The sequence below is a fragment of the Anguilla anguilla genome, chromosome 5 (assembly GCF_013347855.1).
Source record: "Anguilla anguilla isolate fAngAng1 chromosome 5, fAngAng1.pri, whole genome shotgun sequence".
Lineage (NCBI taxonomy): Eukaryota > Metazoa > Chordata > Actinopteri > Anguilliformes > Anguillidae > Anguilla > Anguilla anguilla.
Window position 1 is genome coordinate 17824833 of NC_049205.1, and position 20036 is coordinate 17844868.

Genomic DNA, 20036 nt, shown 5'->3' on the forward strand with positions numbered 1-20036 from the left:
GAGTTATGCCATTACAGCGTAAACTTTTAAAAAGAAAAAGCAAGATTACGATACAGCCCAAATATTGTTTGTGGAATAAAATAGCCTGTCGTAAAACACATGCTGAAGATCATAACAGAGCACACTAGCAGTATTATAACAACAGTGCCATAGGATGCTATGTAGCACATGTTCAACATGAATTAAAGTCACAATCCGCTGAAAGCACCAAATCGGAGGAATAAGTATCTAAGTGCAGGTAAGCTATTTCTTATACCAATTAAGAGTATTCAGTTGTAACTACCCTGTGGCTTGGAGTTTAATTCCGAAGACAAGGCGCTGATTTCAGAACAATTCAAAGTTCTCCCCCCACCTGTTCTTTGGTGATTCTGACTGTGGGATTCACAAAGAAAATCGGCTTTTCCTGTACAGCAGAGCGCCCGAGGAAGTAGAAGACTCAAACAGATCCTCCTACAAAACGTACAGCTCCGCGAAGAGATTTATACTGCGGTCGTTAAGCAAGACTGAATTCAAGCCTGAATTTTTCGGAGAACAAGTGATCAGGGTGTTGTGTTTCGAGCAGTGTGTGTGTGTGTGTGTGCAAATTTAATAACCGGAACTGCTGTAGTGTAGATTCTGTGAACCACTCCCTCCACTCCTTTCCCAAAAAAGAAAAATCAGGCATTCTGCTGGATAGGCCTAATCCGTCCTGGACATTACACAGGCATGCATCAGCATTCAGCATTCTTTATCAGGTATGATTTGTCTTTGAAATTTGTACACAAATGAGTGTGGCCATCTAGACAAAGCTAGTGGCTTATTATTAATGTTTTTTTATTATTGATCTTTCAAATAATGACAAACAAAGGGGATCCCAGATATCTACAGAGGGTAATCAGTCAGGGTTGCAGTCAATTTTTCAAATTATGAATTAATATTATTTGAATTTTAATGAATAATTCCTGGATTAACTGCATTGAAATTGAATTGACCCGAACCCTGATGGATAGATAGATAGATAGATAGATAGACAGATGTATACATATCTATCTATCTGTGTGCACGCAAATGTGTGTTTCATTTATATGAAGATCCACTTTTGTCATAATGTGTTTCACTAAAATTTGTTGTGATGACAAAATTTGTGCAGGCCCTTTAGAATCAGAGAGAACACTGAATAATTAGAACAGTTAGTTGTAATGAGATTTTCTGTTCATGGTGCTCCCCCTCCCTCACTGTCACACATGCACGCACACTCATGCTGTTTTTCTCACTCACTCTCACACATGCGCACACACATATGCATTTTTCCTCACTCTCACACATGCATGCACACACATGCTGTTTTTCTCACTCTCACACAAGCACACACTCATGCTGTTTTTCTCACTCTCACACATGCACACACTCATGCTGTTTTTCTCACTCTCACTCTCACACATGCGCACACACATATGCATTTTTTCTCACTCTCACACAAGCACACACTCATGCTGTTTTTCTCACTCACTCTCACACATGCGCACACACATATGCATTTTTCCTCACTCTCACACATGCATGCACACACATGCTGTTTTTCTCACTCTCACACAAGCACACACTCATGCTGTTTTTCTCACTCTCACACATGCACACACTCATGCTGTTTTTCTCACTCTCACTCTCACACATGCGCACACACATATGCATTTTTTCTCACTCTCACACAAGCACACACTCATGCTGTTTTTCTCACTCTCACACATGCACACACTCATGCTGTTTTTCTCACTCTCACTCTCACACATGCGCACACACATATGCATTTTTTCTCACTCTCACACAAGCACACACTCATGCTGTTTTTCTCACTCACTCTCACACATGCGCACACACATATGCATTTTTCCTCACTCTCACACATGCATGCACACACATGCTGTTTTTCTCACTCTCACACAAGCACACACTCATGCTGTTTTTCTCACTCTCACACATGCACACACTCATGCTGTTTTTCTCACTCTCACTCTCACACATGCGCACACACATATGCATTTTTTCTCACTCTCACACAAGCACACACTCATGCTGTTTTTCTCACTCTCACACATGCACACACTCATGCTGTTTTTCTCACTCTCACTCTCACACATGCACACACACTCATGCTGTTTTTCTCACTCTCACTCTCACACATGCGCACACACACACACATGCTGTTTTTCCTCACTCTCACACATGCATGCACACACATGCTGTTTTTCTCACTCTCACACATGCACACACTCATGCTGTTTTTCTCACTCTCACACGCACACACACTCTTGCTGTTTTTCTCACTCTGTCACACTCACACATGTACACACACATGTACACCTGCTCTTTTTCACATCTGCTTTTTTTTGCTTTTTTGCTCAGTCACTCAGAGCCAGTGTGGCAGAGGCCTCCTAGCTGAGTTTCCTAGCGGAAAGAGGCCATTCTCAGGCTCTTCCCTGTCTCTTCCTTTCCTTTTCCCTTTCCCTCTTTCTCTAGATAGAGATCTATCTCTTTTTGTAATGATTCCACTGGAATTCCAGTATGAAAACATTCTCTCTCTCTCTCTCTCTCTCTCTCTCTCAATTCAGTTTTTCAATTCAGTAATATTTTATTGGCATGACTGTACATACACGATGTTGCCAAAGCAGTTCACACATGATACACAAGACAAATAATTAATACAGTGAAATAAAATAAATATATGATTTTAAAACAGACAACCTACAAGTTGAGTGACAAACACTAACAAGAACAAAAACTACTAACAAAACAAATAATGGAGACGATGCCTTTCTGGTTGTTCCTGATTTTGTAACAGGAGGCCACATAATGCTACTCAGTGCTACACATTCTGTTTTGTCCTCCTGTATATAGAGGAGTTTTTCCATATTATTGTAATTTGGGAAGTTAGGGGAAATGGTTCCCTGGATGAGAACCGATTTAAGATATTTATTGACTTAACTAGAATACCAGGCTCTCAAATCGCTAAGCATGGGAAATCTTCATGGATTCTGGGCTGGCAGAAAAATACCATATTTATGGTGGAGATTTGGAGGGGGGAGGGAGTGAGGGAGGGAAGCAGGGAAAGAGAGTGAGAGGGAGGGAGGGAGGGAGGGAGAGAGAGTGTGTGTGTCTGTGAGACTGAGTGTGTGTGTGTGGGGGGGGGGGGGGGGGGGGAGGGTGCAGGGTCTGTAATGAACTAGGGCTTATAGCATCCAGAATTATTGACCCATATCCAGGCTGGTTGTGTGTCTGAGGAGTGGGAGGAGATGCATGTGGGTGAGGCACTTGTGTGCATCGCTGATGGGTAATGATGTTTGCGTGCTGGTTGTTAATGTATCTGATTGTGTAGAAATGGTGACAGACACAAGCACACACACACAAACACACACAAACGCACAATGACGCACACACACGCACAAACACAAGCACGCACACTCACTCAAATCAGAGTAATACTTCGCTACCATATAATCATCTCACAGTGCTGCTGTGATGTTCCAGCACCCTAACAGCACAGCTGCACTATTGCTCAAATGTTCCAAGAATTAGATCTTTCTTTTTTTGGTATCTTATCAAGCTGGAAGGCAAAAAAAAGATCAGTTGTCTTGAGTCTTTTCTCTGGAGGGCTGGCGTGGGTGCAGGCTTTTGCTGTAGCTTGGCATGAAAACAGCCAAGTCAACTAATCAACTAGTTGTGGTCATCAGTCAAGAGGTTCATTAGGTGACTCAGGGGTTTTTGTGCTTGGCACACACACCAGCACTTCTTGGATAAGGTCCTGGAGTTCTGCGGTAAATCTTTACAGCACCTGGTTTCCAGACAGCTCAAAAGGTTACAATTGCATAGTTTTAGTTTGTAAATACAAAAATGTGAAATTGGCATGCTTATGGCCTTGCAGCTGTCTTTGGTGTTTAATTTACAGGTGCTTTAGGGTTTGAGGCACTTAGAGATATGTGTGGGTCTGCATGAGTCTCAGGGCTACTCAGAGGCCATGGTGAAAAGGTGGATTCTGAGGTGGAACTGTATCACCTACTCTGCCTGACCACATCCAGGCATTGTCATGGAAACATGTGTGGCATTGCCTTTGACAGTGACGGGAGAGAGAGGTTTCACGAGTCATATAATGGGCAGGCCTGCCACTGACTCCTGACAACCGATGACATCACTGCTCGCCAAACCAGTCCAAGCAGTTGTTGCTTTTCCACAGCCACTTTCTGACTTTGATGGTTATTTGTTTGCATGTTTTTTTTGTTGTGTCAAACCTGCAGTTTTGGCCCTTCTAACCCCCTTGGTCCTCATTCGGGTCAGTCATGGGTGTAAATGGGTGTGGTCATGGTCAAGGGGCAAGGTTATAACAGGTAGCTTGGAAGGCAGAACATGGAAGGCAGGAAGGCATCATTCAACGGGAATATGATGTCATCACCAAGGAGAAGTTGTGTGGGAGGTATGTGGAGCAATGTTGGCTCCTTAGACGCCTGATGGTGGACACGAAAGTCGGACAGCAGCCTGGCTCTACCCGCCTGGTCCAAGTGGGGAACTGCACCTATAGGCAGCGCATGATGTTAATGGTCGGACATGAATTGTGGGTGGAGCTTTTTTGAGGTCCACATACAAGTCATCAGGGGTTCACGTGGAAGGGCGGATAAGCATTCCAATTCAGCCAATCTCTGCTGCTCTCCTTAAAGACACCCGCCCCCCAAAACCCCCCACCCAGCGACCCACCACACTTCACCCACTCGGGAAACCAGACTGTTTCCGCTAACCCAACCACATTTTATCGCACCTGGTGAGACAGGTAACAGGCAATTAAGCGTTAAAAATACTGCCCCGGTAAGTGGTGTTTACTGTGTCACATGACGGTGAGCCAGACTTTCCACTAGTATCTGGTTTTTTTTTTTTTTTTTTTCTTAAAAGCAAATCGGGCTGTTGTGTCTGAGCTAGACTTTTCCACCACGTCAGGCTCACGGTTCGAGACAAGCGGGATGGAACGTGGCTATCGTGGCGCAGGTGGCACTTACGGGAATGGGGGTATATATGCGGGGTTGGGGCCGGGCTTTGGGACAGGGATGGTGAGAGACCGAGGAGGGACACTGACCTTGCGTGGGTTGGGAGAATGCTGGGGGATTTGGGGTGAGTATTTAGCTGCCTCCTTAATCTTGTTACGGCAAATAAAATTTTACATACGAACACACTTGCACGCACGTACCAACTCTCACACTTTTTTTCTTGCTTCAGCACACAAATATGCCAGGTCACTCTGTTCTTTTCACCCAGATTCCAGGAAGATAGGACTGCACTCAACCAAAAATGTAATACATTTTGATTACAATAAATTTAATAAAGGACTGAATAAATTCATTGAAATTTAGATTTGAATACACTGCGTTTTGACCTGTTTTACTTGAAATCTTATCGCTATTTTGGCTTCTGCATCCCAGTTCAACATTCATCACAATGCAATGTTTGAGCATCATTTTTAAACTCAATTCTGTTTACCTGGACCCTGTTGGTCCAGACCAGGTAGGGGTACCTATCAGGTCTGCACTGGTCATGTCCCCTGGGGGTACAAAGGGTGCATTTGATCATGGCGGATTTGAAATTGAATGTTGAATTTGAATCTCTTTTTAAAGTTTTGTTAGCGTATTTTTAATTTGATTGTTTGTGTTTTGTATTTCATTAAAGCTATGGTTATTTGATTTTTAATGTACCGATGAGAATGCAGAAAAGACGTGCGCTCATAATTGAAATGAACCGCGCGCAGTGTACGTACTGCTTGGGACAGCTTCAAACTGCTTTCTCCCTAGCCCCAGGAAACGTTGTTCCAGATTTGATCATTTAAGAACATGTGCTGTTGAGGCATCTGAAAAGGATTACACAACTTTAAAAAAAAGCTATGAGACTGTCGCCTTGTACCAATGCTGTCATTGTGTCCTCCTGCCAAGAACTGTCCACCTTTTGTGGAAAAGATAGTGACTCATTCATTTCAGCCCGGGCAGTGATGGAACAAAATGGAGCGTGCTTTTTGTTACAATGCTGCGGTTGAGTTTCTTCATGCATTCAAACTCCTCAGTTGGGAAAATAATGACAAAGGAGTAAAATAATGAGCTCCTATAGTCTGTTTCAGACGTGCACATGCATGCACATGTCTGTGGCGGTGTGTGGGTGAAAGAGGGGGAGAGAGAGCGAGTGTAATTGTGTGTGTGTGTGTGTGTGTGTGTGTGTGGATGTGTGTGGGTGTATTTGTATGACTGAGAGAGAGAGAGAGAGTGTGTGTGCAAGGTACAGAGAGAGAGAGAGTGACAGAGAAGAAGAGAGCAAGTGTATTTTTGTCTGCATGTGCGGTTGTGTCTGTGATAGCGCGTTTTTGTGAATTTTTGGGTAGGCCTGTCGCTAAGAGAAACAGTGTGTATTCAGTGGGGGTGAAATAAGTGCGTGTGAGAGAGAGAGAACTTGCGAGTGAGTGTCTGTGTGAGAGTTATCATGCATGGCACAACCGCAGACGGGGCCAAGGAGTCGGGAGCAGGCAGTGATATGAGACTTCGCTCTGTTACAGAAGTAGGTTACTGGGCCATCTTGACTCGCTTCAGATGTTTTATGTGTAACCACCTTTAACCGTTCCTATAGTACATTATGTACCAGCTCTGAAAACCCTGGATTGGGGGATTGTCGTTGGAGAGTTACCCCTGCACTGTCAGAAGCTAGCCACCCAGAGAGCGAGCACCTGTCGGACCACTGTTGGTGCCAGCTGTCGATTGGCCAGCATTTTGCAAATCGCTGCTACGGTAGTCCGCAGGAAGGGGAACGATCCCCAAGTGGTCTGTGGCTCTTTCAGCGAGGGCCATTCACAAAACAGCTGTACTAATGGCGGGCCGCCCATTGGTAGCTAGTGGGCACTGCCTGTTCACTGCCTGGGAACTAAACCACTTTATTTAAAGTGCTTATGGCTGTAGCCCTGCAGTCATACAGCCTGCAGCCCAGGGGGCACTTCAATCTCTTGTGTGTAGAATGGAGGGATTTGATTGGTTAGAAATGAAGCCTGGTTGAATGTGCATCTGAGGTGGAATGGCCTTACTGCATCCTATGCAGGTCTTCACTGTTCCCATACACTTCAGTTCCTCATCCTGTGTAGTTTTATAGCTCTCTCACAAATGGAACGTATACTACAAAATACTGTAAATATGTACAGAGCTATGGTTGTGCAGGAAAAAAATGTAACTGTGGAGACAAAAATTAATTACAAACCAGCTGTCAAATTTAACAGACAAGAAGCTTGCTTTTTAACTGAGGATAAAACAATCACAGCAGAAATAGCCTAATATTTTCAGCTAATATCTAGTTAGTTTGTTCTCTAAATTTCTTTTAGCTTGCTGGCAATAAATTAAGTATATGAGTTGGATAGATAGCTACCATTATTGTTTTACTTCAGTAAATTGCTGTTTATTTTAAGAGTAAATATCTCAAATCGATTGACACATTGTGCCAATGGATGATCTCAGTCTCAATGTACGTATTACTGAATGATCAATTTTAGGTGAGTTAGGCTTAGGTTAGTTATTTGTAAGCATGCGTTGGTACAGAAATGAATGAATGATAAAGCTGTAACAGTGATTTTTGATAACCAAGTTACAGTTGAGAAAGGACAAAGTATTCACGCTAGCTGATGGAATGCTGTGTGTTTTGGACTGTACCTGTAGGGCATTTCAGAATCTGTCCTGATCAATACCTGCACTGAAGCACTGCGCTCTGTCCTTTTGGGACCTGAGTATCATGTGACGGGGGAGCGATATGCCACTTTCCTGGGAGCGGCCTGCTTGTTTTCTCTGTACAGCCAGAGATGACAGAGTCTGTGTAGCGAGGGTGTGGTTGAGCTGAAACCCAACACCGAAGATTTCAGCCCTAGCGCACTGTTCCGCAGTGCGGGCCCTGGCTGACGGAGGCAAAAGAGATGAGCATCTTTCTCTCCGTGCGTCTGCATGGTGTGCACCAACATGATACCCACTTTCCCCCTTGACTCCAGTCCTTGTCTCTGATTTCACACTGTGACAAGATGGGCTTTCCCAGATGTGAATCAGCAAAGCTGAATGAATGCGCTAATGTTTTTACCAGCGTTTAGATTTTCTTTGTGGCGGGGGGGGGGGGGGGGGGGACTCAACTTGAACGTTTGGAACATTGTAGTGTGTTTCAGGCTCACTTTACTTTTTATCTGTTTGAACCGAAATATGATAAAAAGAATTAAAATGAAAGAACAGAAATCAAAAGAAAAAGAAATATACAGAAATGTGTTTCATTGTCTTTAATCTGCTGTCTTGTACTGTGGTATCATATTTTTTGTGCAATAGTGGTGTGCACTGCACCAGTCACAGCCATGCCTGTGTGTCTGTGTAATGCTCAGTAGAGCTTCCAGGTGCTTGTGGTTTACTCTTGCAGCTGGAAGCTGCTCAGCTAGTCTGCAGTACCAGCAGTAGCAGGCTTTGTAATGCAATGCTGGTTTTTTAATCTGTCTGGTTTATTGGACAGAAGCTATCGTTCTCAGGGTGTGGTCTTGCAGTAGGGACTGAGATCAAGTTGTTTCTGGTCTTGTTTTTGAGGGGCCAGCTTACCGTCTGTTAAAATTAGTTCAGAAATGTTGGATAACTACTTCAGCATCTTCTGAAGCACTTTCATTGACTTGCAGATAGGTCGCTCAATAAGAACCGCCTCATTTTTCTCACTTCCTGAAAGTTTATCCATGTTTGCCATCCGTGTAGGTTAACCTGTGTCTCGATAAAGATGCAAATGAGCATCTACAAGAAGTTGTTTGCTTCTGCTCTCGTCCAGGTTTGCAGTGTTCACTCTATCCAGTCGTGAAAACACTGCTGTGTAGAATTTAGACGTAGCATTATTGGCTTTGATTTACCAAGCGTGGCTCACAGTTTTCTAGAAAGACACAACCGGTACCAATGGCCAGAAAATGCTATCCTGTTGGTGATCTACTGTCAGTCATAAAAGATCTTGTGAAGTGCTTGAAATCTCAAGGAGTTAAGTTGCATACGTCTCCTTGACAAGAACATTGTGGCGGGGAACCTGTTTCAAGACCTTCGTAGTATGCAGAGGTTTTACTTTGTAGTATTGAATCCTGTTTTCCACCTGTCATTTGGTGGGGTTGGTGAAAATGGTGCAATGACAGGCATAATGTTTTCAGTTTTCTGTTGCCTTGCTTTTCTGATAAACTGTGAAGTTAGCCAGGGGTTTTCCTCAAAATAGGGCTTAGGTGGTGACTTTGTGTGACAGCGACTGTGGTTGATTCGGCTTTACAGCTGTCACCTTGTCCCGTGGTCTGCCTATATTTAGCTTCATTAAGGATGTAAAGTTTTAGTCTTCAAGAGACCACCACAATGCATTGATATATGAAAAAAATTTAAACGTGTGACAAACATAAACAAATAAATTGGAACAATGTAAATATTTATTGAAGGCTTACAGCCTATACTAAATGCTTTAAACATTGTAAGTCTACATCACATCATTCTACAGGTATAGTAGTAATTGGAATTGTCATATGTCTTAAATGGGTTCCATTTTTGTCACTTTAAAACTAAAGAGAAAATATGAATTAACCTTTTAACTTAATGAATCTGCGCAAATGCCTGCTTGCTTTATTGAGATTATTTTAATACATTTACTCAATGAATGTTTGCACCCTTCTTTTTGTCACTGGTGTTACTTGTACCCTGCACAACATTAAGGGCTTTTCAGAAGTTCAATCTGCACAGAACAGTGTAGGTAAATGCGATAGAATCCACTTAATTGCTTAACAGATTATCGCATAATTCTGGTATTAGCATAGACTTGCCAAATCCTGAACCATTTCCCATTCATTCCATTCATTCCAGAGATAAACCATTGGCACATATTTCTGAAATTTTCATGAGATTACAGTATGTACAATTACATCACTTAGTGATAAGTATGGTTGACTCCTAAGTTGCGCACACGGTCATTAGCAGTCTGTCTGTCTCATTCTTTAATGTGAGTAGCCTAAGAATCTACTGTAGTTAATTTAGTGTGTCTAAGGTTGCAGGCAAATTTAAGAGCAGTCAAAACTTTAAAAATCTGAAATTACCAGCGAGCCTGTTGTGAACTTCCTGCCCCAATTGTGATTTGTTGCATTTCATTGTTCATAGGTTGGTCAGCTGGGCTGCACTTTTTGGTGGGCTTATCCTCAAATAAAATTGACAGATGTTATATCTGCAGGGATAGAAAAAAGCTTGGCAAGCAAGGCTAAGGTGTTTCTGGATTCAAAAGAAATAAGGATCCCTTCAGAGAGAACATCAGGCAATCAGCAGTGTCTTAGCAAGAAGAAGCCCTTCCCTCATCTCAGTGTCTTTATCTGATACAGTTTGTGTAGTAAGTGTGACTGTGTTTTCAGATTAATTATCTGTCGCAATACCCATTTATCATTTCTAATGCACTCGGTGTTTCTTCTTCCTACCTTTCACATCACTTTTTTACATCAGCCTCAGTCTTTCCCTGTCTTTATCAATTCTGCTTCTTCGTGACAGTGGCTCTGCAAAAGCGTCTGTACCAATAAAATGTAATTGAGCAGTGATGTTCTGCAGAGGAGCCTTGCATGCTCCAGAGTAATGTGTCGAATGTACAGAGATGGACCATGGACTTGTGGGGCTTTTATAGATGTTAACGAGAAAATTGTAATTTTTCAGCATCCCTAAAATGTACTTGCGTGGGTTAGGCTAATGCATGTGTGTTTTAGGGCGTTCTGATGGTAAAGCACAAACATATTGGAGGAGGGGATGGAAATGTATCCACATGACCTGCTGCAGCTGATTTATCATGGCTGGTGGTCTTTGCGGTAATTGCATCTGTTTTTCTTAAGAGGAGACTTCATCGGTGTGTTAGAGTAGGGAAGAGTCGCCATAAATGTAAAGTTTTCGAAATTTTGCTAATTTATTCAGAAAATATTTATCTTTGCACTATGAAATTTTACTTGAAACAAATTTTGTCATATCATTAGCCATTTGCCGTTTCAATTACATTCATAACTTAATCGAGTCGGATACAATTAAAACCGAGATGCATGCAATCTGATGTTACATTCATGCCAGTCGGCATGAATGTATCAGAGGCCTGGATAATTGTAACAGTAAATTAAAACGCCCTATAATGTGCATGCAGGTTTTTTTTCTGCACATACCAATGTTATGCTCCCAGAAGCAAGGGTTCCACAAGGCTCCTCTGTGTCTCCATAGAAGAATCCTATCTAGTTGAAGGGTTCTTTGTCTTTGTTCACATTTCAAGGTGACAGTGCCTGTCCATTGCATTCATGGATCCTGACGCCTGTCCAAAACCCGACTTCACCCGAGATGGAGCAGTACAACGATGTTGCTTTCCTGCATGCGCAAGACGCATCTTAAATACCGCCAGCGCATTTAAATGAACTCTCAGCGGCTGCGCTCCTTTACATAACCCATCTTAGTAAATACCCCGCTAAATTGAAAACATGCGGTGATTTATAATTTTGTGGCTCTGAAGGTAATTTGCGGCATACTTAGTAAATATGGCCCTATACTGCACGTGTAGAGAGCTTTGCTGGGTGTCGTTTTCTAATAGGTTTGTGTATTAGAGCTTTTTCCAGGGTGTAGTACTGTGTGTTCAATGTATCAGACCTTACAGTGAACTGTACAGGGTACAGAGAAGTATTCTTTTAGCTTTTGCTGTGCATCAGAGTGTCTTTGCGTGGTGTAGCTTAAAGTCAGGATCTGAGACTGCAGCCCTGAGCCTCTGTGTCTCCTGGTTTACAGTCAGTTTAAGTGCTTAATCTCAGTCATTTATGGGAAAGGCTAAACTGGCTATTCCACATGGCATGTGTCCAAGGCTGAATGTGGCTGCCGGCTGGAAGGAAACTGCGGAATCGTGCAGGCGCTCGGGTCCTCTGGGAGCTCAGGTCCCTGATCTGAAATGTTAATCCATAATCATAAAGAATGTAAGATGAAGTGCTGATATGTGTCTGTCTGTCTGTCTGTCTGTTCCCAGGCTGTGGCAGGGCAGCCTCTGTGGCCCCCATGGCCTACACCCTTGGCTCCGGGCCCGACCCTGGGCCCGCCGTCGGCACCCAGTACTGCGTCACCAAGGTGGAGCTGTCCGTCAGCGGCGCCAACCTGCTGGACCGGGACGTCACCTCAAAGTCCGACCCCTTCTGCGTGCTCTTCCTGGAGGTGGACAGCAACTGGGTGGAGGTGAGGGAGAGATGGAGGAGAGGAGGAAGGGGTAGAGGTGTTGGAGAGATGGTGGGGAGGAGGAAGGGTGTGGCAGTGAGGGAGAGATGGAGCAGAGGGTGAAGGGTGTGGTGGTGAGGGAGAGATGGAGGGGAGGAGGAAGGGTGTGGCTGTGAGGGAGAGATGGAGCAGAGGGTGAAGGGTGTGGTGGTGAGGGATAGATGGAGGGGAGGAGGAAGGATGTGGAGATGAGGCAGGGTGAGGGGAGGTGGTGTTGAGGTTGGAGGTAGTGGGGGGTCTGTGAAAAGGGCACAAATTTGTGTGAGGCTGAGAGGGGAGAGAATTTTTGAGGGTGAGTGGGGGGAGTCAGAGTAAAATCAAATAAAATCAATTAAATTAAACTGAAACTGTACAAATGAAAGGTATAGTAACAGTGTACAGAACCTAAAGACATTCTTATGAACAATTATTTTTATGGAATGCAAATGCTTTAAAGCTTACATAATATGCTTATGGGCTTGTGCCCATGGACATATTTACATACATATTTTTTTCGGCTACATGTAACTGACAGCAGGTTTTATTTTTTTTTTGATTGTTTGTTTTTTTTTTAAATGAGTGTCTATGTATTATATAAGCTTCTGTGAGATTGTGAAACTAATAGTGTAAGATTTGGGGCTGGGGACCCAGGGTCATTTGTAAGAATGCAGAGCATGAATACTACAGTTTCCTGCTATTGGCCAATAGGGCAAGCCTGAACAGGAAACTGGTGCCACAGTTGCCTGGGTGACGGTGGAAGCACAGAATGTGCGAGAGCGAGAACGCTGAAACAGGAAGGAAGTCCTTTGAAGAAAGAAAAAATCCTGCATTTTTCACTGAGTAGTGTATATAGCGTGAGACTTTTGATGTTCATTTATTGAAACTCTGAATTTTCAAACCTATCCCAGCCGCCTATGATAGAGTGTATAGAGAGAGAGAGAGAGAGAGAGAGAGAGTGGGGTGGGCATACATGGGAGGAGGGTGCTGTCATTACAAACAGAGAAGGGATAAGATAATGGGGAAGGAAAAATAAATTAGCATGAATTAGATGCCAGTGTAATAATCCCTGTGAAGGTAGCTTTGTCACTCATCTGAATGACATTACACCCAGGGAAGAGGGAAGGAGGGGGGTGGAGAGAGACAGGCGGGCCGTGAGTGAACAGTGTGAATGGGGGGAAGGAAAGAAAAAGAGATGGATAGATGGAGAGAAAGAGTAAGGAAAAAAGAGGCAGAGAGATTACCAGACATTTCCAGTGCATGTGGGTGAAATGTTGGTGCTATTGTAATGTATTGTCTGAACATTCTAAGAATAAACCCAGTGGTATTCCTTCAAAGAAAAAAAGCAGTACAAATTATAACACAGTTTTGCCAGCTATTTATCAAGCTGTTGTCTGCGCTACAGTTGTCGTCATAACGTACAAAGGGAAATTTTAATTACTGTTTGCTGTAGCCTGAGTTATTTTGCGCACAACACGATGATGTAGCAAGACCACAATGAAGATGCAATATGTCCTTATAAGGGCTGTGCAGCTAGGGTCATGCACTTTTTCCTGGCTACATAACCCACTGAATGCATAGAATACATTCCCCGTGACCCATCCCTTGTAGTCCAACGTATGTTCAGATATTTTGAAGAAACAGCCCTATTTAACTCTAATGTGTGTTGTGCATGTGTGGTGCTTGCAGTGCGTTCTCCTATTCCTGTTGTGGCAGAAGTCTGTCTAATCCCTGCCCCCATTTCTAAGAGCTCTCGAAATGCCCCTCCACGCTCTGCACATAAGGCTGTCTCTATGACAGCCCCACAGGCTGCGAGTGTGACTCACACGGTGTGTGTGTGTGCGCGTTTGTGTATGTCTGTTTGTGTGTTTGTCTGCACCCCCGTTTCTGCATCTGTATGAGTGTGCAGCTTTTTTAAGTTGGTGTGTGAGCTTGTGTGTATGTGACCACGAGAGAGATTAAAAGAGTGTACATCTGTATAAGTCCTTTTTTCAACTTTTTCATGTTTTTGGGTCTGTGGCTTTTGTGTGTGTGTGTCTGTGTGTGTGTGTGTGTGCATTTGCTTGTCTGTGTACTGCAAACTCTTCGCCCAGAACATTAAGAGATCACCAGAACCAGTAACCCCTATCCTCGCTGCCATCTCTAAGCAACTAGAACCAGCCAATGCTGTATGAGGCCACTGGCCTGGTGAACATTCTGCCAAACCCGGGCTGCTGGAGTCGTGAGCCTGCAAGGTCAGGCTCAGGATCCGGTTCCTCTGAGCCATGGAGCACCACAGAGAGGTGGTTAGGCCCAGAGAAATCTCACTTCATCCCTCAAATGCACAAGCCTGAATGGGAAGCAGAACAGCCACACGGCTCCTTGTCTCTTACTGCTCGTTTCATGTGTCTTACTTGAGAATAGGTGTTTTTTTTTATTGTGTCACTTGTGGACAGAGAGTGAAGTGTGATGACACCTTACTGATGATGTAACTGGTGGTCAGGAGGTGGTATTTCGGGGGGGGGGGGGGGGGGGTTGTGGGACATGAATAGGAAGTGGGGGGTGATGCCGTATGTGCAGCGCATCCCTGTTCACACGGCGGGAGAGTGAAACGGGAAAGAAGAAGAGGAAAGGGACATTTTACAATCAGTTCAGAGCGACCATGCGTTAGTCACCCACTGACTGCCTTTATCATTATCAATGAATTGGGCGGGGCCCACCCCAGTTTCCCCTCCCATACCCCAGGCTTCACATCATCACAGCCATTCATGCCAAATTGCACTGCACGAAAATGAGAATGTGCCAAATAATAATTCTGTTATAATTATGGCAGTTATTGTGAAATGTTCTGCTGTTTCTGATTTGGGCTGCATTGTGTTCACTGAGTGCTGTTACAGGCCTTGTGAGATTCCACATTTCTTCTCCCTCTGTCATTGAGGGCATGAGTGGGCTTGCAGGCTCAGTCCTTCACAGTCCATCTAGTACAAGCTAAGCTGCTACTGTAAGTGGTGAACCATGTGACCTGAACTTATTCCCCTGCCTAAAACCTCCCGGGACCTATTAATTCATTTCTGAGGTATTATACACACATAAAGTGTTAAAATGAAGTCGTAAATTGTATGTATGGTGGAGTTATGTTGTGGTTGTTGCACACAGTGTGAAAACAATACAAAACATGCTCAGTGCAAAACAAGATTGCTTGCAGAATGAGTCACCGTTTTCAGGTTCAAGAGCACGAACACTGTCACTGAAAATGTAACAAGACCACTTATTGATTTATTTTTAGATTGGATGCAATTTCATGATTCTAATTGCTAGATGCATTAAAGCTAAAAGCTGTTAATTTACTGTGTAGCTTTCAGACTTTGATGGCAACATGTTTGATTTTTATGAGAATAATGGTTTTGAATTCACACAGCTTTTAAGTAGGCCTAAGCTTTCATGCAGACACATTTGAAGTGCAGTTGAAGTTACAGGCTTGACACCTTTTCAAGACTGTTAGAAGTTTGTGTGAATGACATCAACTTCCACTCATTTTAAATTGAGTGCATTTTGGTCTGTGATATCCCCGTTATGCAAGAGAAGTGTCTACATTTGTTCTCACTTGTTCTTATTGCCACTGTGAACTGGGTCTTAGATCTGTACTCAATGCCAAAATCACTATTTACATCTTTCCACAGACTATGTATTTCAGTGTAGATTTTAAATATTTTGAATCTGCTAACATTCACAAGAGAAAAACAGTCCTCTGTGTAACAAATTTGTTATCTACACTATCTAAACTTTTTGTCAACTTCCAAATAACAGTGATTTGATTTGATATTATTTCATATTAGTTTCTATACAACAAACTACTGTATCATTTTGAATTCATTTGGGAGAGAAGCAAAAGTGCTCTATAATGAGGCCTCCCCAGTATTGAAATTTGCTTTTGAATTGATATGGTATGTTAACTGTACCTAGCCTATATTTTGGGTGGAAACCTGGCAAATGAAATTCAATATAGCTAAATGTTCTACATGTGGGAAATAAAAGCATAAGGAAGGATTACACGTTTTCAAGACCAGACTTGATACGGTGCTAGAAACTGTCTTGTTTGTAGCTAAACGGTGAGCACTGGGTACTCATTAGTGGTAGGACAATGGTGAGCATTGCTGGGCTGAATGGCCTGTTCTCATCATTATGTTATCTGTTCATACAGGTTTAGCATGGGTAGTGAATACAGTCACGGAACATCCAGGAGTAAAACTAGTCCCATGTCAATAGGGCTTTAGATAATTGATAGACACATGCTTTGATTTAACCCTGAAACCATGAGGAGGTCATATCATTTTCTATTTTTACTGATGTTGGTGTGATATAATGATTTTGCATGGATCCAGAGAGGACGCAAAAACATAAATTACGAATCACCTGCCTGTCCTACTTCAATATTTGGCACCGGCTGTAGTTTTAGAACCCAGAGTTTGAAGTGATGTCATCCACATATCTGGAGCATCAACATGACCTCAAGTACCAAACACCCACAGCTTTTATCCTGAGCTGGAAACACTAGAAGGGTTGTTTGGGTCCAGCCCACTCGGCTGTATGTGGTTCTGTGTGTTTGTGTGATTGGGCATTGTTGTGTGCATGATTTTCTGTTTTGTTGCTTGCATATGTGTGCATTTGTATTTCTGGGTGTATTTGTACCTAGATTTGGGGCTATTGGATTTATGGATTTGTTATGCCTGTAAAGGCATTCTAGTTTGTAAAGGGACAGAAGACATGACTAAAGTCCTCTCCTGTGTGTGTGTGTGCCTGTGCACGTGTGTGTGTGTTTATTCCAGATTGGGCGAACAGAGACAGCAGTGAACAACCTGAACCCAGTGTTTGGGGTGAAGTTCCAGGTTGACTACCACTTTGAGGAGATCCAGAAGCTCAAGTTCGCCATGTTCGACGAGGACAAGTGCAGCACTCAGCTGTACGAGCACGACTTCCTTGGAGAGTTCACCTGCACATTGGGGGTGGTACGCTGTCCCCTCTCACCTGGTTCTCACCTGTCCTTGCCCTCTGACGTCTCTCACCTGTTACCCCTGCTCTATGACCTCACACCATGTTCTCAATTCTCAAACTTCCCTCCCCTGTACATGGCCTCTGCTACCCGGCTTTCACCTTAACCTGTGACCACTCTCAGCTGACTGCTTCGGCCTGTTAATAGTTCCAGTTCTCTCTGATCTTTCTCATGGGTCACCTGTCAGTGACCTGACATCTCACCTGGTTCTCACCTGCCCATGACTTCTCTGTTGTGTCTTACCCACTATTCCCAGGGTCTTCAGCACTGTGTACTCCTTTGCACTCTACTTATATCAACTCCATTCCTCTCTCTGTTCCTTATCTAGCATAGTGGGGCTTGCACAATCAGCTAGAAAGCTTGGATTTCTGCTGTGAAATTTCCTCTGAAATCAGGCTTTGAGGAGCAGTTTAGGTTTATTGTAGCTCAGAGGACTTAGAGTTCTGTGCTTCTCATGTGTCTCCTGCCCGTTTGAGTTTGCCCCTCTCTCGCATCTGTCTAACCTCTCTGGTACCTCCCTCCCGCAGATCGTGTCCAGTAAGAACTTGCATCGGCCACTCATACTGGCCAATGGCAAGCCAGCGGGCAAAGGAACTATCACGGTGAGAGATGATGTGCAAAACACATCACATAGGAACGCACGCATTCGCTCACGTGCTCAAACACTGCTGACATTGTCATCTTTGGTCTCTATTGCAGATAACTGCACAGGAGCTGTCAGACAACAGAATAATAACGATGAACATGTGTGGGAGAAAGTTAGACAAAAAGGTGAGGGACAAAATGGATCACGTGGGTCTGAAATTGACTCTTTCTGTATTTAGCCCTTGGCACCGAAAGTTGAGTGAATAGTGTAATCAGTCACTTTAAGTGGTAATGCTTCCCTGTATTAATCTCTCAATCTGTTTCTGCTACAAAGTTCTACTTCCCCCCAGCATTTCACTCATTAATTTATGCAAAATCTTCTTTGTGTTTTGTTACAATACCTACTGAATATAACCTTTTTTCATGTTGTTGAAGTGTATGTGACAACATTTTTACACAATATTTCTGCAATATGCAGACTGAGAGACTTAGGTGTCTGTGAAATGTTGTCCCCCAAATAACAAGATTTACAGATCCTCCTTTTTTTAAACTTTTTTGATTCCAGGATTTCTTTGGAAAATCAGACCCTTATTTAGAGTTTCACAAGCAGGGGGAGGACGGGAAGTGGATGCTGGTTCACAGGACGGAGGTAAGTGTTTGTCACATGGGTTGGGGGTGGAGAGGGTGTGGGATGTGGGGGAGGGATGCCACAGCCTGAACGCCTGCTAGTGTATGCTCAGTTTATTTATGGAGTGACAAAGTTTAACAGGTGAGCACACCTCATTTTATTATGGAAACAAATTATCTGCATACTCATGACACTCTTTCAGCTCAGATCTTTTGTTTCTCTCTCATTCTCTCTCTCACTCACACACACACACAAACACATAAAACATACACACACGCTCTCTCTCTTGCTCTCTTTCACGCACACATACGCACACGCATTCTCATAGATAAACCGATTACGGTACAGTCGTCCGGTTAAAACTTCTGCTTTAATCTATGATAGAGTTAACTGTTAGTAGATTCAGCAGTCTAAGAGCCTATCTGCCCCTCACCTCTAACAATGCTGTACAATGTTTAAAGTATACTGTTAAAGGGGAGTGGGAGAATTGAGCCCATTGGTTAAAGAGAGAAATAATATGTGAGTAGACTGGAGGAGATCAGAGTTCATATGTGAACTTAGCTGAGATACTGTCTTGTGTGGCTGTAGCCTAGGTGATCCACCTTGTTTTCTTTCCGACTGGAATGTGTATGTGTCTGTGTGTACAGTATGTGTACAGTATGTGTGTTTCTGTGTGTGTGTCTGTGTGTACAGTATGTTTCTGTGTGTGTGTGTGTGTGTGTGTGTCCCTGTGTGTGTCTGTGTGCACAGTATGTGTCTGTTTGTGCCTGTGTGTGTCTGTATGTAACTATATATATATGTGTGCCCTCTTAGGTGATTAAGAACACTCTGGATCCCGTGTGGAAACCCTTCACCATCCCACTTATCTCCCTCTGCAATGGAGATGTCGACAGGAACATCAAGGTGGGTCCCCCAGGGGCTCTGCTTCCTGAGTATGTGTCATAGAGGGCTGGGACTCCAGAGGATTGGTTATTGATGGGCGGGGCTTCCTGGGAATTGGTCAGCAAGGGGTGTGGCTTCTGAGGATAAGCCAGTGAGGGGCGTGGCTTCTTGAAGATTGGTCACTGAGGGGCGGGGTTTTCTAAGCATGGGTCATTGAGGGCTAGGCTTCCTAAGTATGTCATTGAGCCTTTTCAAGGGTGTCTGATCTGAGAAGTGGGGCTACCTGTGCATTATATGTTGTTGGTCTTTTTGAAGGTTGATGGGGCTCAATTAAATTTCTTAGCTGCGGACCCTTTTGAGGTTTGTTTGGGTGGTCGGGATGTTGGCACTGTCTGGAGCCATGGAGTCTGGTACGGGCAATAAGCAAAAAGAGCTTCAGTATAATCGAAAAATACTGCATAATTGATAATAGGTGATGATACATTAATAAAACCCCAGTTTAATAATTAATAAGCGCAGACACAGCTGTGGAGCATCAGTATGTTTTTTCTCATTATTTGCAGATTTACAGATGTGAGAGCTCCCAGGAGAAAGAGCTCTTTGATGAAATGAACATCAAAATTTGCTTTCCTGTCTCTGTTTCCTGCCCTGCGATTGGCTACTT

At 43.5% G+C, this 20036-nt stretch overlaps 1 protein-coding gene across 2 annotated transcripts in view; it reads left to right on the forward strand.

Moving 5' to 3' along the window:
• The window catches only part of cpne2 (copine II), a 47471-nt gene that overhangs the window by 3036 nt on the left and 24399 nt on the right, over window positions 1-20036 (forward strand). The window contains exons 1-7 of one of the 2 annotated variants that reach the window (XM_035418473.1): window positions 5052-5130; window positions 12031-12233; window positions 17054-17233; window positions 17805-17879; window positions 17977-18048; window positions 18428-18511; window positions 19304-19393. In XM_035418473.1, the coding sequence (XP_035274364.1) occupies window positions 5067-5130; window positions 12031-12233; window positions 17054-17233; window positions 17805-17879; window positions 17977-18048; window positions 18428-18511; window positions 19304-19393 (768 nt within the window). In that variant the 5' untranslated portion in view covers window positions 5052-5066. Of the gene's footprint in view, window positions 1-5051; window positions 5131-12030; window positions 12234-17053; window positions 17234-17804; window positions 17880-17976; window positions 18049-18427; window positions 18512-19303; window positions 19394-20036 lie in introns of those variants that run through there. The other variant, XM_035418474.1, reaches the window with a different exon arrangement.